Source organism: Penicillium citrinum, assembly GCF_028827155.1.
Source record: "Penicillium citrinum strain IBT 23319 chromosome Unknown utg000008l:1.0-2707905.0:1.0-2709502.0, whole genome shotgun sequence".
In the NCBI taxonomy this organism is placed as follows: Eukaryota; Fungi; Ascomycota; class Eurotiomycetes; order Eurotiales; family Aspergillaceae; genus Penicillium; species Penicillium citrinum.
Window position 1 is genome coordinate 1,391,735 of NW_026622693.1, and position 27,077 is coordinate 1,418,811.

Below are 27,077 nucleotides of genomic sequence, written 5' to 3' on the forward strand. Positions count from 1 at the left end.
GGTATCCTGGTGGTGGTGCCCTAACAAACATGCTCGTGCGTTCCCTATCTTCCTTATATATGTAGTTTGGGAATTTCGAAGCTCTCGCTTCGATATTGTGGTCCCTTTTGGCCGAGTGGTAATCTTATAAACCCAAACAGTAGGATCTACCTGTTACAGCCCGCCTGGCAAAAACGATTGCAGTCAGAATGGTGGACCCAAGAACTGCCCATAGTTCAAAAGCCAGACCGCTCTGCAGTGAGCGCAAAGGTGCCCGCCCATAGGACAGATAGGGCTTTTACTAGGCCGCCGGACCGTCCTTACGGAGGGTCCCACTTAATTTGAAAAATCAATGTGGGGCCTGTTAATATACATTTCATTAGATTATCTTGAGTGTTGCTAAAAAGATCACCAACCCCCCCACACTAGCCCTCAATTTAATAAACTCCAATCAATAGATGATCTGCGCTAAAGCCTTGGGAGTGAGGCTTGGGAGAAAAGAAGCAATTTTCGCTATCGACTGTATCATCATTATCATCATCATCATGTCACTTTAGCCGTATTGATTCCGGGGAGATTCTTAGGGAAGTAAAAGAGACCGCTATTAGAATATCAAAGATGACGTCTTTGAAGAAAGATTACCTGGTGATCGTGGGGATGGGATCCTCTTCTTAGATCGTATATAGTTTGGTCATAATGTCTATATCATAAGGTCAAGTGGTAAGGACGGGATCAGTATTTTCGCCATAAAGCAAGGCTTGCTTCGCTTCGGATCGCCGCGGCAAGGGTACACCAATGATATAAACGACCACAACGCATGATATGAATCAGGAATCTAGATACACCCTGCTGTAAACTCGTATCGCGATCTCGAACCTCATGGCTAACGGTCAATTGCCGAAGACAGCACAGCCAAGGACCTAGATCCATGCTTTTGCCACAGCTCTCCCAAGTATCAAAAGAAATTAGAGCTGGAATACGAAAAGTTGAGTTTCAAAAAAGACCGCTTTTGTTTAGCTCCATATCTGCCTTTGTGTTGGGGATGAGTGTTATAAAAACCCTGGAGAATCAGTAGTCAAACTTTTATTCATCAAAATATCTGAACTGTATTCATACTCGGTTTCTGCTCAGAATCATCAAAGGGGCCAAGTCTCAATCCCACCTACAGCATGAAGCTCACTGGAACCACTGCTCTCATTCTCGCCTGCCTTTCCACTGCGACGCTTGCTGATTCCAGCAACGGCAAGCTATCCACCGCGACCATCCAATTGGCCAACGACCAATCTGGAGCCAATGCCAATGTTGCCGTTCCTGAGGACGGTAGAAAATATTCCATCAAATCGCTCTGGGGAAAAACTGCAGTCGCGAAGAATGGTGTCGTCCAAGCGACGAGCGCGCAGCTTGTTGCCTTCCAACAAGATACAGAATGCAAGATTTTTGGCGATGATAAGTTATACGTTGAACTTGATGCCAGAAAGACTTGGGCTCAGCTGAAAGGTGGTAAAGTTGTTAATCTGGACCGGGCATATGTAGTTTGCGATGATTAGGCCTGTTAAAATAGCGAAACATAGGCAGATTGCAGATTTCTAATGTCTGTCATTTTTTCACCTGCTAAAGGACGCAAGATCATGCAAAATTTTTTAAAATTAATTCATGCTTTTTCATTGATATTAAGTTTCAAATATTCCTATTTTCATGCATTAAAAAAAAGATAAGAAAAATGAAACAACTGGGATATCGAATATTATCTGTAGCGCTGTCAGGATCTTCTATGACACACCAGTTCAATTTCTGAAATGTTAGATCTGGATCGAAGCCACGCATCTAGTCTCCATTCTCGCGGAGTCGACATGGCTGACACACAGCAGCGATACTGGCATCGCTGCATGCAGACAGAGGGATATGCTCCGGATATAGCTCGATGAGAAACGTCGCAAATAGGGCGACAAGAAGTACAATTGCAACAGACATTGCAAAGAACCCTGAAAATCGCTACTTTTACTATCAGTCAGTCTAGTAGACTCAAATGCGTGCTACCTCGAGGCTTTTGACAACTGTTATCGACGGTATAGGAACAAATTTTATTCAGCGCGGGAGAGAGTTGACCAGCGCGGCTGCGCCATAAAATAAGGGCAGTTTTCTGAACTCGTTCAACTATTTTGTTTCCATGTACGTACAGAGATACTGCATATCGCTTTTGAATTGCGAGGAGCCAGAGTAACTGATTTCACACATTCGCACACGAAGTAAACCACAATATGTATATGTACATAGGTAGGGTTCTAGGAGGCCATGTAGCAGGCTTCGCTACTGTGCTTTAGCAAATACGGGTTATCAACCTAATGAAAGTATGTCCTGTGTATTCGTCAATGTAATTGAGCCCACGAACATCCCCAGCCCTTTTCATCCCAATTCCCACTTGACACTGTTCTATGCGTCCCTAATCTAAACAGACCCATCTACTCTCGATATCATAAACGAGCGGAATATTCGCCCTTCAGAGTCATATTTTCTGCCCGGAAAAGGTAGATCGTCATGACGCGGTTAGTTTATCTAGCTGACGATATATAGTGACGCCGAACATTTATCCGCTCATCGAACCATTGGGCAGTGTTCGGGTATTTCCGCAGGAATTATGTAAAAGACCAGATTCTCCTTAAATAATGATAGTCCATGGTTGGCATTCAAATTCTACCTCAGCTACATCGCCACGGGTCAAGCCCAACTAAGCCTGAACGTTACCACCATTCCATGTAGGCTCTGGGTTGAGTCCTAACAGTGGACGGAGTATCGCCATCATGAATTGGAATTCTTCGACAAAAGAGCTCCATGGATTCATTTTTGTTCGCAAAAAAGCGTTTGTATGCCAGTACGGTTTCTCAAAGTCTCGTCCACAGTTCTTTTACTATTGAGCGCAACTGCTAAAAATATACTATTCATATCCATTGAGTTGTTTAATATTGTTTTATTCGCAATTTGGCTGGAGCAAAACAAGCTATTTCTTTGCCATTTATTGTGTTAATACCGCATGTTCTGACGAGCTTTTGTCTTCGTTTACGAAATCAACGCAGACTCCGATATTTTGAAGCAAACAGATTAAAGTCTTCCCCAGAAGATCAGATATTCACTTTCGCTTTCGCTGCCCCAGCTCTGCTATTGGACTCTGGATTTTTGCTTGGTCTGTACCACCAATGGTCCATATCCATGGGATTGTGTCCATGGTTGGTCTTCTCCTGGCAGTTTTTACAAGTTCTGAATCCATACACGCATAGTGGCTACATTACCGAAGCATACACCATCTATGCATCTTCGGTTTTAGCAGCCGTGACATTCTTGCGTGGAACCGCTTCCGGTTGTATACCTTTGTTCACAACTCAAATATATTCAGGTCTTGGCTCAAATATCGCAATCATTATAACTGCAGCCATCGCTACTATATTCTGTGTACCACCATTAGTCTTCTTCGGATATGGACGGTGTTTGCAGGAACAAAGCCCATTTTCTAATCTCAGCATAAGACTCAACACAGAGTAAGGAGATTAGTGATCCAATCTGCTGGTGCCCAAGTCAGATATTATATCGATTATTCGGAGAGTAATCTCGATTTGACAATCATGATGTCAGTGTCACATCCACTATGACCAGAATATCATTCTCCTAAAGATTAGCGCTAGCCATCACAGTAAAAGCGCAATTTCTCTGGTACAATTTTCAATAGGCACTGCGAAAATGTAAAAGATTCACAGAAGTAGTATTATTCTCCAGTAGAGAAAGACTTAGCCATAAGAAACACATGTGGAGAGAGGCTTGGGCACAGCCATGGGGTTGCTAATAGAGCATTCAATATTTTTTATTGGGATCCGGCTCTGGTGAGAATTCCGTTCTTGCATATCAAGATACCCTAAGCTTATCGTATGATTGAACTGTATGGACTCTCGGCAAGAAATGATGCAACAGAAGACAAGAGGATGTATGAAGCTACAGACCTGGTTACCTCTACACAAACCCTAATCTATTTTTTCACCTATGCAAAATATTTGACTCGATCATATACTGATTGATACCTTGATCCAGTCTATATAACTGTTGGGAGTCCCTCCAGCAGAGTGACTAACTACACCATGGAATAGACACATACTACAAAAGAACCGCTGACAAATACCAGAAAATGATGATATACCATCTATTACGTACATACCTTGTTTCAAGCATAACATGGTATACTAGTAGATGTCTGAAAGGCCCAAATTGGATCAGAGACCTCGATCCATTGTCCAATCCATACGGATCATAATCAATTTAATCCACTGAATTAATCCTTTCACTGAACATATAGAATCGGAAATGCAAGAAGCCGAGTAAAAGTCCATTTTTATATATATTTGCTTTTTGCACACAATTGTACATTAATATTGACTTTGGTATTCGTTTTTAGAGCACATTGGATGAATCTGGTCTGCTTGTGCATTAGGTGTTCATGACCCGCAACATCACACTGTCTCATATATTTTATAGTGAATATATGAACATAATTCTAGGGGATCCTGTAGCAAACAAAGGCAAAGATTCAGAAGCTATTAAAATTTGACTGGTCTTCCGTTATAGGGCTTAATTGTAAATCGTTGAATAATTTTATCAGAATTTCAAGACATGCAATGTTCTTGAATATCAAGTTTTTTTTTAATATTAATCAAGAATCGATTGGATTTTTGCTCATTTATGGTTTGTCTGAAAAGGGACAACCTCATATTGTTCTTCACTTGCTGGGGGCTTTATGTACACAAGGCAGTAGTAATATTAAAGAGTTCATCTCTTCTTTACCGCCACGCTTGCCTATAAATACACGATAAAACCAAAGCACAGGATCAATTAAAGTACCAAGAAATCCTGTAAAACAATATCCAAATCATATTCCTCCCTTAATGATCCTCCAACAGACATAAAGTGCTACTAGCAGCTCGAAACCTTAAAGCTACCCATTGCAGCGCTAAGTTCGTGGTCATTCCAGTCATTCGATGCAATACCAATCTGAGTGCGGCACTTGCTGTCACTGTACACACGCAGGGTACAGTCAGAACCCCACTCATTCTCCCAGTCGATCATTTCGCCCGCGCTGGAGGAGGCTTTGGTGCAGCGACGGTTGTTTTCGCTATCCCATTGTCCAGCAGTAGTGGAGAAGATCCAGGCGTTGGCCATGGGCAGTACGGTAACGAGGGCGGCGATGATGGTGGCGCTGAATTTCATTCTGGTGGATCTTTTGGATATTGGATGGAAAAGAAAGTTTGTTATTGATGTTTGGGAGTGTGTGATGGTTTGAGAATTTGAGTGGGATAGAAATTGATGATGCACACAAAGGGCAACAAATATAAAGGTATTTATATGTCGCCTGGTTCAATTGTCATGCGTCATTTTTCTTGTGAAGCTTCGAATGAATATAGTTTCTTCGTCTGCCCACTCTCGTATTCTTTCAGCTGAAGGGGGCAGTAGTTTATTAGGAACGATCGGCAGTAGGAAATGTTGTTGATGGGGCTGCCAAGGATGTATACGATGACCGCAAAGAACAAATTTGTGGAACCCTTTTCTGACAAGCGATGACTGTATATGAAGCTATTCATAGAAAATATTCTGCATCAATAAATGTTGATCGACCGTGTATTATGCCGCATTGAGGATGAGGGGCTCAACTGCGAGTTTGTAAAGCTCCCGTCTTGGTGCCGTACGTCTCTGTAGATAATGGCACCGTAACATATGAGTATATTCCAACAAAGGAAAACTAGCTCTCCGAGGTTCGATCTAGTGGTGTTTTAGTGCATGGGCATGCCTAGTAATTTTCCTATCAAATTCTTTCGTTTGTCGAGCGATAACAAGCCGTGAGCCTGCATGTTCATCTGACCAGGAAATTTCTGCAAACGATCAGAGACATCTATGCTGGTATATATTGCCAAATCCGATACTTTTGTAAAAGAATGAAGTTTAGGTTTTACTGGAAGCTGAATGGATGGTGGTATCAAGACTCCTCTATAGTTAGAGGCCTTGGCTCTCGTGATTACATCTCTAAATAGGTTGACAGCCCCACCGATTGTAAATGCAACTCATAATACGAGATCCAAGTGAACAAATAATATTTTTCTTCATGTTGTACCAAAAAAAATAGCAATTATATCTTGTTTGTTACATTTTTCGAGATTGCAGTGGCTTGTCGATCTTTCATGCTCCTGCCAAGCAATTTCGGATTTGGTTAGACCCTGCCGATTGTCCGTGTGGCTCTCGTATAGAAAACAGATCTATTTTTGGCAGCGCATCTGGAGTTTTTTAGCCTCATATTGTATTTACCCCACATATTTGGCAATTTGATTTTCGGATAGAATTGATGTTTATCATCTTCTTTGTATAATAAGAAAATGAGACCAAGGAATTACAAGTACGAGCTTGGTGAAGGAGTTTCAACTTTTAGACAAATCCACTCAAATATATATTTCTGCATTGTCCACACCGCATATTTTAGTGTGAAAAGAGATTCTCAGCTTTCATAACTACACTCACGAACACGAAATTTAGACCGTAGAATTCCATCGCGAGTAACAAGGAATAGGAATTGACATCTCGTCCAAAGTATCAGTATTCAAGTCCTGGCTGGCACCATCTTCGCGATAAAAGTTTCAAGCCAAACAGAATTCTCCTCACCTCTTGTATCAGCCAAAAGAAATCGCAATTCTTTCAACTCTCCAGCCGCAACCCAAAAAAATGCCAATATACAAAATTCAGATAGTTGACTCTGTTCACTATCAAACTGTTACAAGAATCCCGACAAAAGATCTGAAGAATCGTATATTGAAACTGTATAGTTTATTCTTTCTGATGAATCTAATGATCTTTATAATTCAACCCCGATTCTATGCCGCTTTTTTTTGAAAAGAGTATCTAAAAAGAGAACTGAGTATTTTCGCTCAGATAATTCTGTAATAGAAGTAAAGATCAAACTATTTGTGAAGACTAGTAGTAGAATTGACTGATAGTCTTAGTAGCAGAGGGGAGTAGTCCCAAATAGGAAAATAGTAGTTGTTCAGATTGAAATAAAATAAGGACGATGGTTCACTTCATCTAGGCCGGGAGGTGATGGCTCTATTTATGTTAATTTACTGACAGTGAATAGAATCGTCATTTGATGTATTCTGAAAATGATTCGAAATCAAAGAATTGCCACATAGTCAATTCTATTAGATCCTATATGACGATTAGTGATATTACTATCGGTAATTGTGCTAATCACCATAGCTGATATTAGACCTGTGCACTGGACGGCCCATAGGCGGATTTTTGAAAGGCCTACCCATCATGGGCCGCCCATCAATGGGCGGGGGTACCCGCGGGTATGCCCAGCAGACCCAGGGGTGGGTCCAATTTTTGCATTATTATATGCGGTAATTTTTCTCTGTTTCAAAAATATATATTTAACTATAACAAATTATTAATAAATTATTAAAAAAACTATTTACTATATTCTATTTAAATATAGATTAAACTATATCAGTATCAATACAACTGTATTACTGCCAAGTTTTTATGAAATTATGTATTTTAGCCAAGATTCTAAATTTGCCCCACAACTGGGCCGGCGCTGGATATCTGGGCGGTCCATGGCTGGGCTGATTTTTCTGAAGAGTCTGTCTATATCCTGTCTATGGGCCGGCCCAGCTGGGCGGTCTATGGGTACTGCACAGGTCTAGCTGATATTTACTATAGTATAGTATAATATTCAGAATAATGAATGATATTTATTTTATCAGAAAATATTGACTTATTCTCAGATAGTTGAAAAATTATATATATACAAAAAGTTTTTCAACAAGTTTCATTACATTGGTTTATTATAAATGTTTAAATTTTATATAACTTATTTTCAAATTATCAATAATTTTATTAAAAAATTAATATAACATAATAAATTACCAAGATCGTATTAAATAAAGATACCGAGAATCTATTAAATTTCAGTAACAGGTAGATTCTACTGTTGAGTTTATAAGATTACCATTCGGCCAAAAGACCACAATATCGATATTCTTGTTTCGATATTCCCAAACTACATATATAATGAAGATAGATAACACACAAGCATATTGTAAGATACCACCACCAGGGTACTGTTACAATTTCAAGTTTTCATCCAACTGCAAAACAGAATTGTTTGACATTTCTTCTAACATTTTTTCGAATTTTTGAAATCAATGTATGTAATGAAAATCATAAATAAATATCATAAATTCTGTTCTCTGAAATTATAATTTTTGGGCATGTTCAATATTAAACAAATCAATTTCTCTAAATATATTCAAATTTATATATATTTTGATATTGGTTTCAATACAAATCAGAATATAAATTGGTATAATTATTTCTACTAAAAAAATAAATCTGAGTCGTTTGAATCTATTTCAATTTTTTGGTTTCTTATCATTTTGTTCTATCAATTTATAATAAAGTTATTGTGAAGGGCTAAAGCCAGATTTAATTTCAACAAGACATTGCCTGCGAACTGTTTTTGTCAAACTTGAAGAAATATAGATATATAGCCGACACAATTTGAATACAGTATAACTTCGGTGCTATATTGTTCTATTCCGACAGTATATAGAATAAAAGATAAACACAACAACAAGATTATATAATATATATAATTCTATATCAGATTCTGATCTGTTACAGTATTCTCTTTCTTCTATATAGATATAAACAATCTATTCAATATAGAATATACTTCGCTAATCTTCTCGGTAGAATCTGATTTGTGACCGAAATATTATTATATTTGATCTCAAATGCATTCAAAGTATTATATTTATCTATATTCTCTAGAGATTTCTATATATACTCTGTATAATTTATCTACTTCACTAATATTCAATATTTTTTGTATTTTGTATATATTTTCAATATCTTATCTATTTGCTACTCTAATTTGCTATCAATCTCAATCGAAGAGAATCTCGAATTATCAATAATCTGTATAGAAAATAAATCTGAAACAGCTGGTCTAACAAAATCGATATAGAATACTAGTGTAACGGTACTAAGATACAAGCTAGCACTTGTTGACTAGGTGAGGGGATAATGGAAGAAGAAGAACAGGAGATCAATTCAATCACTTAGTAAGATATACAAAGAGACTGATTCTTGAAGACTCTTCAAGCAATCAGGATAATACAAGCAAAGTCATTCAACCTTTTCCTCACATGTCTTCTTCGAGAAAGAAGCGGTGTCGAATCGGGTATGAAGCATGAAGATCAGTAGTTTCACCGAAAGAGATAAGCTCTATAGCTTCACCGTATTATTCTTCAGATCTGTCACAGGAACCTGTGTCAAATATACTTGTGCGCTACCTATACCTTATATATATGTAGTTTGGGAATATCGAAGCGAGAGCTTCGATATTGTGGTCTCTTTTGGCCGAGTGGTAATCTATAAACCCAAACAATAGAACCTACCCGTTACAAGATCCTTTGTCAGGGATTCTGTGACAACTAGATATATATTTTCTGATATATTAAGTTTTACTATATAGAATAATAGAATCTCTAATATTTTATATTGTATATATAGTCAATTCAGTTTCTTATATAATCTCATTGAATAAATATTCTTCAGATTTAACTATACTAGATTGTTTTTCTTATAGATAGATATTGTTTAGTATATTCTATTGATACTGTTCTATTATTTATTCTATACAAATATTATAACAATTTGTATCTATTTTATTGTATCTCGAATCTGATTTATCAGTTTTATCTGCAAAATCAGAATTTATTATTATTGATATATTTTCTTCAATTGTTACTATAGAATTTATATTATAGCTATATATAAAGGAAAATAGATTTATCTCTATCAATCTGATATTATAATTATTGATTGCAATTATTTCTATTGGCAACAGATCTATTCAATTATTCTGTATATAGTATATAAATATATATAATATTTATTCAATTTTCTAATTTATATATTCTATTGATCTATTAATCTATAAATAAAAAACAATTGACAATTGTCTCTAAATCTATAGTTTCTTACAGATTATTTTCCAGAATTTATTTATAAACTATTGTCTAATTATTTACTATTATTTTTAATAGATTATAATATAAATATAAATAATATAAAAATATTTTAGTAATTATATTCAATATAATAGAATCTATTTCAATAAGAATAATATTTATTAAAATTATATTAGATAAAAATATTGAAAATCTATCAAATTTTGAATCTCTATTAACTATAATATAAAATTGTTTTATAATTTTTTTGATATTTTTTGAATCTCTAAGAATAATAGAAATAGTTCAAATACTATAAATAGATATTTATTTATTTTCAACAATTTTGAAAATAGATATTGTAAATTCTGTTTTCTGAAATTGATATTTTTTTGCAAATTCAATATTAATCGAATTGATCTCTATATATATATTTAGATCTATATATATCTCAATATTATTTTCAATACAAATTGACATATAAATTTATACAACTATTTCTATTTGAGAATATAAATCTAAATTTATAGAATTTATTTCAAGTCTTTATTTTTTTTATCAATTTATAATTGAATTATTCTTTATTTGTTGGATTTTTGAGATTTACTGAATTTTAGAATATTTTGAATATATATAATCTTTCTGTCTATAATTATAATATTTGATATTGAAAAAAAAAATTTTAGAATCTAAAAATAGATAATTATTTTAAAAGAAATTTAAATTTATTTTATAATCAATTTTTTATTATTTCAAAAAATAAAATAAATTATTGTTTTTTTGATTTGATTGATTTGAGAAATATTTTAGTTGATTATAATTCTGAAAACAATTAGAATAATAATTATTATTTTTCTATTATATTTATATTTTAGATACTGTCTCTTTTTATTTATAAAATATCAATATTTCTTAGTAATATTGATCTATAATTCAGATCAAAATTATATAATATATTCTTTCTCAGATATAGATATCAAATAGTATTTATAATTTTCGAATTGATTATAAAAATTCTATAGATTCTTTTCAAATTTCTATTAAAATTTGTTGTATTTAATATAAATATTTCTCTCAAAATTCTATATATTATAAATAAAATTTTGAATTTATTCTAAAAAATATTTCTATATATTTATAATTAAATTGTATTATTTTTAGATATAATACAATATTTATTTGTCTCAATAATAGATATTGTAATGGTTACTAAGTTGCCAGACTAGAGACCTGTGACTAGGCAAAGATATCGGACAATAGAAACCAGATAGAATGGATTGATACACAGACTGATTCTTGGAGAGCTCAAAAATCCTGAATATATATATGATCTTATATATATTAGGATTCGGGTAGATCTCTATATATAGGTGATTCAAAAGGGTTTAGATTGCGGTCCGATATCGAATGCTTGAGATATTATATATTTTGAATCTCTTGACAATTTATTCTTTTCTTTCTAGAGATGGTCGATTCGATTATTCAAACAAACAAGAATTTTGTCAAATATATCAAATTTGATGATATTATCTTGGTCAAAGATTTCTGGAGTTTTTTTCTGATTCGGTGAAGTTTGCATAAAGATCCAAACAAAAAAACAGACTTTCTTTGATATTTTCTTTCTACAAAATCTCTATATCTAATCTTTACTTTCTTCAATTTTATTTATTCTGCTAGTTCTCTTATTGTTTTTCTCTGAGATCGAGTTATATTGATTGCTATTCCAATTTCTGTTATTTTTGCTGTTTCAGTCTCAGCTATTCCAGTTTCAGCTGTTTCTGTTTCAGCTGTCTCTGTTTTAGCTATTCTAGTTTCAGTTATTGTCAGTCTCTCTAATAGTACTAGAGATATTGCAATTTGTGCAAGAGACTAAGATTGTATTAGAGATGGAGTCAGAAACAATAATAGAACAGATAATAATAATATAGGACCGAGCGGAAGTTCTGATTTTAGAAATATTGTCAATATTGTTCTCAGTCTCTGTTTTTTTTGTAATCAAATCTTTTGTTCTTTTTTTGTATTCTGTATAAAATATATTGCCGAAACTGTATATTGTATTTCTATAAATACTATTCCAGTTATTAAATATAATTGAGATTGTATAAATTCAATTATTTGTTCTCTCTGCAAAAAAGACAATAAAATTTGTTTTCAGATATAATATTTTCTGATTCGGAATCGATTTGATATTGATTAATTATAATTGTTATATAGAATCTATAGTGATTTTTATCAGTTTCAGTTAATTTTTTTTTGAATCTATAAAATTAAAATTGGCAGTACTGCTACTATAGTTTCTGAAAATATTGTTTCTGTATAGAATATAAAAAGTAAAAATATAGCTATATTCGGATCTTTTTATTTTCTGATATTATTTTATAAAATAGTTTTGATTTATTTTTTTGTATATAATCTATATTTCAATATTAAGAATATTTCTGATATTATGATTAGCTATATTGTATTTGTTATTAAATATCAAAAAAATTGAATATTGAGATCAGTTTGTTTTCTGTTTATTTTTCTAGCTATTCTAACAATTTTCTATAATTTCAGATCAGTAATACTGACTATAATCTCTGGCAGAGTACTATTCAGATTTTTTTTTTGGAGATTGCTGCAGAATATCAATATAATTCGGTTTTGGATAGAATTGATTTAATTTCTGCTATAATAGCTATAGCTATCAATATTGAGATATTTGTAGATTAGTATTTATTTCTATAGTAGTTTTCTTTGTTTTATTCTATTTATTTTTTCTATAGTCAAATATTTTTGCTTGGAAATCGGATAATATAGATTTCTTTTTCTTTTCTTTGTTGATTCAGATATATTTCAAAGAAATTTTAGTAATTTCTATTGTTATTATAAAATAATTTTTCAGATTTATTTTCTTTTGAATAAAGATATTATCTCTTTTATATTTATGAGATATTCTGCAGATTTCTATTAGTTGTATTTTGAGAACTATTCAATCTATTTAATATAGTAATATAGTATTTTGTTAAAGATTCTTTTATCTCAAATCTTTTTTATTTTTTATTTTTCTTTGTTCTCAAATTCTGATATTGATATCTATAAATTGTTTTTATATTGACTATTCTATAATTCAAAAAAAAAAATTGAAAAAATATTATATAATCTTGAATATCTTTCTAGTAATACAATACAATATATCTATATATCAATCTTTGCAAAAATATAGAAGAATTTAATTTGTCAAAAAAACAGTTTTTTCTTTTTTGTTTTGAAATAGATATTTTTTGTTGAGAGAGATATCAAAAATTCAATTTCGAAATTCTTCAATTTATAATTTTTGTTATATAATCTCTGCTGAATTTTCTATACAATTCAAAAAATTTTTGCAGTTTTTTTGCAGATATTCTGCAAATAAAATATTTATTCTTCAATATTGAAGATCTTTTTTTTGAATATTTTCTCTGAAATTCGGATTTGGAAATTGAGATTGTATTCAAATAGTATACAAAAAAAGGTTTTATTGATTGATATATTAATAGTATTATTATATACAAACTGAATTATTTTGAGAAATCAAATTCAATTCGATTATTCTTTATCAATAAAATTTCTGAGATAATTCTTCAAAATCTGATTGAATCTTTTGATTTGATTATTGATTTGAAGATAGAATATTATAGAGAATTATAATTTAATTTTTGAATAATAGTAGAATTATAATTAGAATCTATTTGTAAAAATAGAATCTTAATCTAAAACAATTTTTTTTGGATTTTTGTACTCAAATTTGATTTAATCAAAAAAAAATTTGATAAAATCTTCTGCAGTTATTGCTATTGATATAGAAAATCTGAATATTATATTATATATATTATATAATACTATAGTATAGTATATCGGCTATAGTATTCACTACAACTACCGATGATGATATCATTACTTGCCACTATGTGGCAATTCAGGTCAAATGACCATTCTATTCACTATCATCAAATTAATATAAATAGGGCCATCACCCCTCGGCCTAGATGATTAGAACCATCTTCTCTATTTTATTTCAATCTTAACAATTTGAAAATTTCCTATTTGGGACTACTCCCCTCTGCTATTAAGACTATTAGTCATCCCTACTACTAGTCTTCACAGGTTATGAGCCCGGATTGCTACTGCTAATCTACTATTTCCTATTTAGGCAATCGTGAAGTTATATCTACAATATATATCACGATATATATAGTGTGATATAGTTTTCCAGTTGAGGAACAATTACAGTTTCTCCGATATATCTCCGCTATTTATCCGATATTCTACCGGAAGGTTGAACTTTATTTTAAAGTTTAATCTTATCTAAAAGTTAATCTTATCTAAGGTTAAACTTATCTGAAAGTTAATCTTATTTAAGATCAAAACTTGATACTGTCAATAACTATTATTATATATATATATAATAATATATCAGCCTAATATTATATATATATATCTATATATATAATATTATATCACCTTTTTATATATATATATATATCTATCGATATATATATTAATATGGCAACCCTACCTAAAATAGAGGTTACCAAATTGAGTGGCACTGACAACTATACCACTTGGGCTATTAGGGCATATGCTCTATTAGTTAAAGGTGATCTAGGTTTTGATAATGTGCCAGCAAACGGTGAACTACCAGCTGATTTCAATTTGAATACTATACCGATAGCTAAAAACAAAAAGACATTAGCTATCATCAAACTGCTATATGAGGATAGTCCTTTATTGTATATAAAGGATGAAACAAATGCAATTAGGTCTTGGCAAACCCTAAGAGATATCTATAATCCAAAGGGCTTTACAACTGAATATCTCATATTGAAACAATTCTTTAATATTTTATTGGCCGATTACGACAATATGGAGGCCTATCTGAATGAAATCAAATTGCTAATCAATGATTTAATATCCAAAAATATTATACTACCTAATCAGATTATAATAGCATAGGTATTGAACAGTTTGGATAACAATTATACTGCTTTCATTCAATATATTACACAATCATTACGTAATAATCCTGCTGCCTATACTTTTGATTCATTAGTTAAATATTTGATTGATGAATCACGTGGCAAAGAAGTTGATACTATTAACAGTATTAACAAAAAGAATAACAACAAAAACCCTAGACCTAAAACCCTAAACCCTAAATCTTTTAGGGCTAATGGTAAATTCAGGTCAAATAGCAGAATATGGAAAAGCAGCCCTATAAAGGTAAATTTTGCCAGAATTGCCATATGACTAATCATATGACAGATCAATGCTTTTATCTATATCCTGACAAACATCCTTCCTGGTGGAATAACAGAACAAACAATACAAACAAAACAAAATATCCAAAATCCGAGTACAGTCTCGAAAATCAGAAAAGGAACCAGGCTATCATTAATACTATATTAAATGATAGCAGTCCTACTAATAATACTGGCCAAATAGGCCAATCAGGCCAACCAGGCCAATCAGGCCAATCAGATCAAACTGAGCCAGTTATTCAAAATGAAAACGAATTTGATATGGATATTGACAATATGTTGCTTGATATTGATGCTGAAGTAGGCACAATCTCAAATACTAATAACAAACAAATTGATATTAATAATAACAAAATATCAGATAATTTAATCTACCAAAATGGTGATTCTATTTATAAAATTGGTCCAATCTGTCAATTTGTTATTGATACGGCTGCTACTGTGTCTGTTATTAGTGATATTAACTATTTTTATGCTAAAAAACCAACAAAACAAACTGTTCGTTGGGGCAAAATGCTAAATAAACAAATCAATATAAAAGGATCAATTGCTATATTAACAAACCAAAACTTTATATATATAATACATAATGTATTATACATGCCTGAATTAGGTATGAATATATTAAGCACTACTAAATTGAATAGTATTGCTATTTTTAAAGCCAACAGTGTATCTCTATTCAGAGACACTCGTTGCACAATAAGAGGTTATAAAACAAATTTATATTATACTAATACTAAAATATTGTATCCTATATCTAATAACCCTAACAATGCTATTAATACTATACCAAACAAATTATTGTTATTAGATAATAATAATAATAATAATAATAATAATAATAATAATAATAATAATAATAATAATAATAATAATAATAATAATAATAATAATAATAATAATAATAATAATAATAATAATAATAATAATAATAATAATAATAATAATAATAATAACAATATCGGTAATAATACTGATATTAAGGATTGGCATAATAAATTAGGCCATCTAGGCCCTAAGCCATTATCCTATATTATAAAATATATATATAATAAAGATATACCATATAATATACTATATAATATATTATATGATTGTGATGCTTGTTTAAAAGCCAAAGCCAAACGGTATATCAACAAACAATCAAATAACAATTTGATATATAAAATAGGTGAAAGAATACACTCTGATATTGGTGGCCCAATAAATCTATTCACCTATAATCATTATAAATATTATATAACGTTTGTTGATAAAACATCAAGATATTTATTTGTCAGTTTACTAAAAAGCAAAAATGATGCTTTATTAGCATTCAAAAAGATTGATATATTAATAAAAAATCAAACTGATGTTAATATCAAAGAATTATTTACTGACAATGGCACTGAATATATCAATAAAATGTTAAATGAATTTACTACCAAAAGGGGTATTATTCATTCAACAAGCCCTGCTTATACCAAAGAGCCAAATGGCCTATTTGAACGAATAAATCTTACTTTAATGAATAAAGTCAGGACAATGCTGATAAATAGCAAATTACCTAGCTATTTATGGGGTGAGGCCTTACTGGCTGCTACATATATATATAATATAACACCCTATTCAGCATTAAAATTCAAAACACTGTTTGAATTATACTATAATATAAAATCCAGTATCAATATATATAATAATATTAAAACCTGGGGCTCACTTGCTTATTATACTATTAATCAACAGATTAATAAATTGAATAATAAACAAGAATCAGCTATATTAGTGGATTATATTCACTTCGGCCACTATAAATTATATATACCAAATAAAAGAATAACAATAATAGTAAGAGATACTACTATTATTAATAACAAATTTTATGCTGATTCAATATTAAATAACAATAACAATAATAATAATAATAAATCAATAAATTTAGATCTAGATATTAAATCTAGAAAATCTAAATTAATAAATCAACAACCCTATATTAAAACTAGGGCACAGATTGATGCTAAAATTGCAAGTGATCCAAATCATCAAATTGAAATTCATATACCAAAAGATACCAATAATATTAACACTATTTATACTACTACTGATAATAGTAGTGATAATAATAATAACAATAATAATGATAATAGTATAAAACAATATATATATACTATATCTGATACTATTATTATTGATGACATTTGCCGGCCAATGGCTAAAAGCCCATTACCATTCATTCTAACAATAGCCAACCTTCAAGAGCCTAGCAATCTAAAAGATGCTATGAAGAGCCCTGATTGGCCATATTGGGAAAAGGCTTGTTCAGAAGAAATTACAGCCTTAGTCAATCAATATACCTGGGATATTGTTGACATACCACCCAATATTAAACCGATATCAGGCCGTTGGGTATTCAAGATGAAACCCATTATAAAAAGAATGAATAATAATAACAATAAAAATACTACTACTAATAATAATAATAATAATAATAATAACAAAAGCTATATTACAAATAAAAATAACACTATTCGCTATAAAGCGAGATGGGTTATTCAGGGTTTCAATCAGAAATTAGGTATCGATTTCTTAGAGACCTTTTCATCAACATGCCGAACAGAAACCTGACATATGCTATTATTAATAGCCGTTAACAAAGGGCTATATATATGGCAATATGATGTTAAAAATGCGTTTTGCCATGCTAATATTGACACTGAAATTTATACAATACTACCAATTGGCCTATACAATAACAAACAATATAACAATAAATGTGCTAAACTAAATAAAGCACTATATGGCCTAAAACAATCCCCTCGTTTATGGAATAATGTAACGGGTAGGTTCTATTGTTTGGGTTTATAGATTACCACTCGGCCAAAAGAGACCACAATATCGAAGCTCTCGCTTCGATATTCCCAAACTACATATATATAAGGTATAGGTAGCGCACAAGTATATTTGACACAGGTTCCTGTGACAAATAAATATCTAAAAAATATATTAAATGCTTTACAATTTAAAGTATTTATATATGATGAAGGGATTTATATTAATCCACAAGATGGCTGCATTATAATATGCCATGTGGATGATATTTTAATATTACACAAAGATTTGGTTTATATCAAAGAATTGGCCAATCAAATATCTAATACTATTCAATTAGATGAAATTGGCCAAATTACTATCTTTCTAGGTAATGATATTAATATAAACTATAAAACCAAACAACTAACAATATCACAAATCAATTATACCAATAAAATACTAAATAAATTTATTGATAATATTAGTGATATTGATAATAACAATAATAACAATAATAACAATAATAATATTGTTATTAATAACAAATTATATAAACCAACCAATCTACCTGGCAAACCTGGTGTTAAATACTATAAAAATATAACACAGGCCAGTAATATTGATATTAAAAACTACCAAAAACAAATTGGTTCGTTACTATATTTGGCATTAAAAACTAGGCCTGATATAACATTTGCTGTTATAAATTGTGCCCGTTTTATGTCAAATCCTGATTCACATCATTTTGATGCTTTAGCCAATATTTGGTGTTATCTCTTACACCACCGCAATTATGGCATTATCTATAATTGTAGTGGTGATAATTTATATATCAAGGGCTATTGTGATGCTGATTGGGGCAATTATCTTAATAATAGAAGATCTACTATTGGCTATCTATTCAGTTTATCAAATGATCTAGGAATAACAAATCCTATATCATGGAATAGCCAATTACAAACAACAGTTGCCCTCTCAACATGTGAATCAGAATATATGGCATTGAAAGAAGCTACCAAAGAAGCTATCTATTTGAACAATATGCTAAATTATTTTAATAATATACTAAAATTAGACTATACTACTAATAGTATACCTATTATATTAGTGGATAATGAAAGTGCCAAAAAACTGGCTGAAAATCCTGAATTCCACAAACGATCTAAGCATATTGATATTATATATCATTATACCAGAGATGCCATACAAAACAATATGATTAAAATTGTACCAATACCAACAAAAGATAATATTGCCGATATTATAACAAAAAACACTACTAAAAATGTGTTTAATTTGTTATGCCCTAAAATAATATGGCAAATATAATATTCACTATAATCTTTATATTATATTATATTTTACTATATCTATAGTATTATATTATACTATAATAAACAAATAATATAAAATAAAGATTAAGGGGGGCTCTGAATATTATATTATATTATATTATATAATACTATAGTATAGTATATCGGCTATAGTATTCACTACAACTACCGATGATGATATCATTAATTGCCACATAGTGGCAATTCAGGTCAAATGACCATTCTATTCACCATCATCAAATTAACATAAAAAGGGCTATCACCCCCCGGCCTAAATGAATGGAATCATCTTCTCTATTTTATTTTAATCTTGACAATTTGAAAATTTCCTATTTGGGACTACTCCCCTCTGCTACTAAGACTATTAGTCATCCCTACTACTAGTCTTCACAATTTTTATAGATATCAATCTGAATTTTCAATCCTATAAAAATAGTAGAAAAAAAGAAATATTTTTGATAGAATTATAGTTATTATAATTACAAATTATATATAAAAAAATCCAGAAAATAATTTAAAAAATTCAAAAGCAATATTAAAAATATTATAGCAAAAAATATATTTCAAAAAAATTCCAAAAAAATAAATTGATCAAATTATCTATTAAAAATTTGTATTTTAAAGATCAGATAAAAAAATTTCTATTTCAATAAATTAATCTATTTCAAATCTAAAAACAAATCAGACTATAAATATATTATTTATAGCTATCAAACAAATATAAAAAATTATATAATATATTCTCTATCTTTTTTCTAGATAAATAAAATATAAAATAAAAAATAGACAAATTATTATTGTTATCAGATCTAGATAAAAACAAAAAATTGAAAATTGAAAAGATTCAAGATAAAAAACAAATACAAAAAGAACTATATTTCTATATCAAATAGAAAAAATAATTTTCTGAATATAATATATAGAAATCAGAGATTTATATAAATAATATCTGCAATACTATTTGTATCTATTGAAAACAAAAAAACAAAAGAAAAATAATTATTTAAATAATTCAATTCCGAAAAAAAATACAAAAAAAAAATATATTTAGAAAACAATATATCAATTTAGTAGATAATTTTGAATATCTATATAATAATAATACAATAAAATTTTGATAGTCTCAATAAAATTATATTTGATTTCTATTCAATTAATATATTTTTTGTCTTTTATAATATAGCAAAAATATTAATAGTAATAGTATTATTTTTCTTAAATATTTCAGAAATTATTTTTAATTAGATTTTAACTATTCTATAACAATATCTATAAGCAATTCTTGATATACAAAATATATATAATAAAATCTATTTTCTTTATTTCAGAGCAGTAATTTAAATAGAGAATTCTAAGATTTTTCAAAAATATAATTATTATTTTATAAAACTATTCAATACAACTTCAATAATAAATCAGAAATAAAAAAAATTCAAAAACAATCTAAATCTATTTTAATAGACAATTGCAATTATATATATTTTTATAAATAATTATAAATAACAATCAATATATTAAACAATTTTTTATATATTTATTATATTTTGAATAGCTATAATTTATACAGCAATTGAGACAAAAAAAAACAATATTTGATTTATTCTTTTTTGAGAGACTATTAATCTATAAAATCAAATGAATATTATAAATTTTGACAATATTTGTTGACCATCAATCTAGATAAACCGGAATTAAAAATATTTCAATACAGAGACTTATTCAAAATAAAAATAAAATTTGAGAAATCTTGTGAAGACTAGTAGTAGGGATGACTAATAGTCTTAATAGCAGAGGGGAGTAGTCCCAAATAGGAAATTTTCAAATTGTTAAGATTGAAATAAAATAGAGAAGATGGTTCTAATCATCTAGGCGGGGGTGATGGCCCTATTTATGTTAATTTGATGATAGTGAATAGAATGGTCATTTGACCTAAATTGCCACATAGTGGCAATTAATGATATCACTATCGGTAGTTGCAGTGAATACTATAGCCGATATAGTATACTATAGTATTATATAATATATATAATATAATATTCAGAGCCCCCCCTTAATCTTTATTTTATATTATTTGTTTATTATAGTATAATATAATACTATAGATATAGTAAAATATAATATAATATAAAGATTATAGTGAATATTATATTTGCCATATTATTTTAGGGCATAACAAATTAAACACATTTTTAGTAGTGTTTTTTGTTATAATATCGGCAATATTATCTTTTGTTGGTATTGGTACAATTTTAATCATATTGTTTTGTATAGCATCTCTGGTATAATGATATATAATATCAATATGCTTAGAGCGTTTGTGGAATTCAGGATTTTCAGCCAGTTTTTTGGCACTTTCATTATCCACTAATATAATAGGTATACTATTAGTAGTATAGTCTAATTTTAGTATATTATTAAAATAATTTAGCATATTGTTCAAATAGATAGCTTCTTTGGTAGCTTCTTTCAATGCCATATATTCTGATTCACATGTTGAGAGGGCAACTGTTGTTTGTAATTGGCTATTCCATGATATAGGATTTGTTATTCCTAGATCATTTGATAAACTGAATAGATAGCCAGTAGTAGATCTTCTATTATTAAGATCATTGCCCCAATCAGCATCACAATAGCCCTTGATATATAAATTATTACCACTACAATTATAGATAATGCCATAATTGCTATGGTGTAAGAGATAACACCAAATATTGGCTAAAGCATCAAAATGATGTGAATCAGGATTTGACATAAAACGGGCACAATTTATAACAGCAAATGTTATATCAGGTCTAGTTTTTAATGCCAAATATAGTAGCGAACCAATTTGTTTTTGGTAGTTTTTAATATCAATATTACTGGCCTGTGTTATATTTTTATAGTATTTAACACCAGGCTTGCCAGGTAGATTGGTTGGTTTATATAATTTGTTATTAATAACAATATTATTATTGTTATTATTGTTATTATTGTTATTATTGTTATTATTGTTATTATCAATATCACTAATATTATCAATAAATTTATTTAGTATTTTATTGGTATAATTGATTTGTGATATTGTTAGTTGTTTGGTTTTATAGTTTATATTAATATCATTACCTAGAAAGGTAGTAATTTGGCCAATTTCATCTAATTGAATAGTATTAGATATTTGATTGGCCAATTCTTTGATATAAACCAAATCTTTGTGTAATATTAAAATATCATCCACATGGCATATTATAATACAGCCATCTTGTGAATTAATATAAATCCCTTCATCATATATAAATACTTTAAATTGTAAAGCATTTAATATATTTTTTAGATATTTATTCCATAAACGAGGGGATTGTTTTAGGCCATATAGTGCTTTATTTAGTTTAGCACATTTATTGTTATATTGTTTGTTATTGTATAGGCCAATTGGTAGTATTGTATAAATTTCAGTGTCAATATTAGCATGGCAAAACGCATTTTTAACATCATATTGCCATATATATAGCCCTTTGTTAACGGCTATTAATAATAGCATATGCCAGGTTTCTGTTCGGCATGTTGATGAAAAGGTCTCTAAGAAATCGATACCTAATTTCTGATTGAAACCCTGAATAACCCATCTCGCTTTATAGCGAATAGTGTTATTTTTATTTGTAATATAGCTTTTGTTATTATTATTAATTCTCTTTATAATGGGTTTCATCTTGAATACCCAACGGCCTGATATCGGTTTAATATTGAATGGTATGTCAACAATATCCCAGGTATGTTGATTGACTAAGGCTGTATTTTCTTCTAAACAAGCCTTCTCCCAATATGGCCAATCAGGGCTCTTCATAGCATCTTTTAGATTGCTAGGCTCTTGAAGGTTGGCTATTGTTAGAATGAATGGTAATGGGCTTTTAGCCATTGGCCGGCAAATGTCATCAATAATAATAGTATCAGATATAGTATATATATATTGTTTTATACTATTATCATTATTATTGTTATTATTATTATTATCACTACTATTATCAGTAGTAGTATAAATAGTGTTAATATTATTGGTATCTTTTGGTATATGAATTTCAATTTGATGATTTGGATCACTTGCAATTTTAGCATCAACCTGTGCCCTAGTTTTAATATAGGGTTGTTGATTTATTAATTTAGATTTTCTAGATTTAATATCTAGATCTAAATTTATTGATTTATTATTATTATTATTATTGTTATTGTTATTTGATATTGAATCAGCATAAAATTTGTTATTAATAATAGTAGTATCTCTTACTATTATTGTTATTCTTTTATTTGGTATATATAATTTATAGTGACCAAAGTGAGTATAACCCACTAATATAGCTGATTCTTGTTTATTATTCAATTTATTAATCTGTTGATTAATAGTGTAATAAGCAAGTGAACCCCAGGTTTTGATATTATTATATATATTGATACTGGGTTTTATATTATAGTATAATTCAAACGGTGTTTTGAATTTTAATGCTGAATGGGGTGTTATATTACATATATATGTAGCAGCCAGTAAGGCCTCACCCCATAAATAGCTAGGTAATTTGCTATTTATCAGCATTGCCCTGACTTTATTCATTAAAGTAAGATTTATTCGTTCAATTAGGCCATTTGGCTCTTTGGTATAAGCAGGGCTTGTTGAATGAATAATACCCCTTTTGGTAGTAAATTCATTTAACATTTTATTGATATATTCAGTGCCATTGTCAGTAAATAATTCTTTGATATTAACACCAGTTTGATTTTTTATTAATATGGCAATCTTTTTGAATGCTAATAAAGCATCATTTTTGCTTTTTAGTAAACTGACAAATAAATATCTTGATGTTTTATCAACAAATGTTATATAGTATTTGTAATGATTATAGGTAAGTGGATTTATTGGGCCACCAATATCAGAGTGTATTCTTTCACCTATTTTATATATCAAATTGTTATTTGATTGTTTGTTGATATACCGTTTGGCTTTGGCTTTTAAACAAGTATCACAATCATATAATATATTATATAGTATATTATATGGTATATCTTTATTATATATATATTTTATAATATAGGATAATGGCTTAGGGCCTAGATGGCCTAATTTATTATGCCAATCCTTAATATCAGTATTATTACCGATATTATTATTATTATTATTATTATCTAATAACAATAATTTATTTGGTATAGTATTAATAGCATTGTTAGGGTTATTAGATATAGGATATAATATTTTAGTATTGGTATAATATAAATTTGTTTTATAACCCCTTATTGTGCAACGAGTGTCTCTGAATAGAGATACACTGTTGGCTTTAAAAATAGCAATACTATTCAATTTAGTAGTGCTTAATATATTCATACCTAATTCAGGCATGTATAATACATTATGTATTATATATATAAAGTTTTGGTTTGTTAATATAGCAATTGATCCTTTTATATTGATTTGTTTATTTAGCATTTTGCCCCAACGAACAGTTTGTTTTGTTGGTTTTTTAGCATAAAAATAGTTAATATCACTAATAACAGATACAGTAGCAGCCGTATCAATAACAAATTGACAGATTGGACCAATTTTATAAATAGAATCACCATTTTGGTAGATTAAATTATCTGATATTTGGTTATTATTAATATCAATTTGTTTGTTATTAGTATTTGAGATTGTGCTTACTTCAGCATCAATATCAAGCAGCATATTGTCAATATCCATATCAAATTCGTTTTCATTTTGTATAACTGGCTCAGTTTGATCTGTTTGGCCTGATTGGCCTGATTGGCCTGATTGGTCTGATTGGCCTGATTGGCCTATTTGGCCAGTATTATTAGTAGGACTGCTATCATTTAATATAGTATTAATGATAGCCTGGTTCCTTTTCTGATTTTCGAGACTGTACTCGGATTTTGGATATTTTGTTTTGTTTGTATTGTTTGTTCTGTCATTCCACCAGGAAGGACGTTTGTCAGGATATAGATAAAAGCATTGATCTGTCATATGATTAGTCATATGGCAGTTCTGGCAAAATTTACCTTTATAGGGTTGCTTTTTCCATATTCTGCTATTTGACCTAGATTTACCATTAGCCCTAAAAGATTTAGGGTTTAGGGTTTTAGGTCTAGGGTTTTTGTTGTTATTCTTTTTGTTAATACTGTTAATAGTATCAACTTCTTTGCCACGTGATTCATCAATCAAACATTTAACTAATGAATCAAACGTATAGGCAGCAGGATTATCACGTAATGATTGTGTGATATGTTGAATGAAAGCAGTATAATTGTCATCCAAACTGTTCAATACCCATGCTATTATAACCTGATTAGGTAGTATAATATTTTTGGATATTAAATCATTGATTAGCAACTTGATTTCATTCAGATAGGCCTCCATACTGTCGTAATCGGCCAATGAAATATTAAAGAATTGTTTCAATGTGAGGTATTCAGTTGTAAAACCCTTTGGATTATAGATATCTCTTAGGGTTTGCCAAGCTCTAATTGCATTTGTTTCATCCTTTATATACAATAAAGGACTATCCTCACATAACAATTTTATGATAGCTAATGCCTTTTTGTTTTTAGCTATCGGTATTGTATTCAAATTGAAATCAGCTGGTAGTTCACCATTTGCTGGCACATTATCAAAACCTAGATCATCTTTAACTAATAGAGCATATGCCCTAATAGCCCAAGTGGTATAGTTGTCAGTGCCACTCAATTTGGTAACCTCTATTTTAGGTAGGGTTGCCATATTAATATATATATCGATAGAGATATATATATATATAAAAGGTGATATAATATTATATATATAGATATATATAATATTAGGCTGATATATTATTATATATATATATAATAATAGTTATTGACAGTATCAAGTTTTGATCTTAGATAAGATTAACTTTCAGGTAAGTTTAACCTTAGATAAGATTAACTTTCAGATAAGTTTAACCTTAGATAAGATTAACTTTTAGATAAGATTAAACTTTTAAAATAAAGTTCAACCTTCCGGTAGAATATCGGATAAATAGCGGAGATATATCGGAGAAACTGTGATTGTTCCTCAACTGGAAAACTATATCACACTATATATATCGTGATATATATTGTAGATATAACTTCACAATTGCCTAAATAGGAAATAGTAGATTAGCAGTAGCAATCCGGGCTCATAACCTGTGAAGACTAGTAGTAGGGATGACTAATAGTCTTAGTAGCAGAGGGGAGTAGTCCCAAATAGGAAATTTTCAAATTGTCAAGATTGAAATAAAATAGAGAAGATGGTTCTAATCATCTAGGCTGGGGGTGATGGCCCTATTTATGTTAATTTGATGATAGTGAATAGAATGGTCATTTGACCTAAATTGCCACATAGTGGCAATTAATGATATCACTATCGGTAGTTGCAGTGAATACTATAGCCGATATAGTATACTATAGTATTATATAATATATATAATATAATATTCAGAAATCTATATAATACAATAAAATTAATAATATAGAATAAATTGATATAGAAATCTTTTTTCAGAATTGAGAAATTCTTTTCAGAATTCAAAATAGAAAAAAAAACTAGATAATATTGCTTAAATAAACTAAAACAAATTGATATTTTTATTTTGAACTAAAAAAATAGAAATAATAGAATCAATACTAATTTG

The 27,077-nt window shown here is 29.6% G+C and overlaps 2 protein-coding genes across 2 annotated transcripts; one reads left to right on the top strand and one right to left on the bottom strand.

Annotated features, from left to right (window-relative positions):
- Window positions 1–1,148: 1,148 nt before the first annotated feature.
- On the top strand, window positions 1,149–1,526 carry N7469_008980 (uncharacterized protein; the record flags this gene model as incomplete). Its single annotated transcript, XM_056647898.1, has 1 exon — window positions 1,149–1,526. One exon carries the CDS (start codon window positions 1,149–1,151, stop codon window positions 1,524–1,526), a length of 378 nt encoding a protein of 125 aa, XP_056497663.1.
- Window positions 1,527–4,929: 3,403 nt separating this feature from the next.
- On the bottom strand, window positions 4,930–5,223 carry N7469_008981 (uncharacterized protein; the record flags this gene model as incomplete). The annotated part of the gene is made up of 1 exon (XM_056647899.1): window positions 4,930–5,223. The coding sequence occupies one exon, from the start codon at window positions 5,221–5,223 to the stop codon at window positions 4,930–4,932; it is 294 nt and encodes a 97-aa protein (XP_056497664.1).
- Window positions 5,224–27,077: the final 21,854 nt, after the last annotated feature.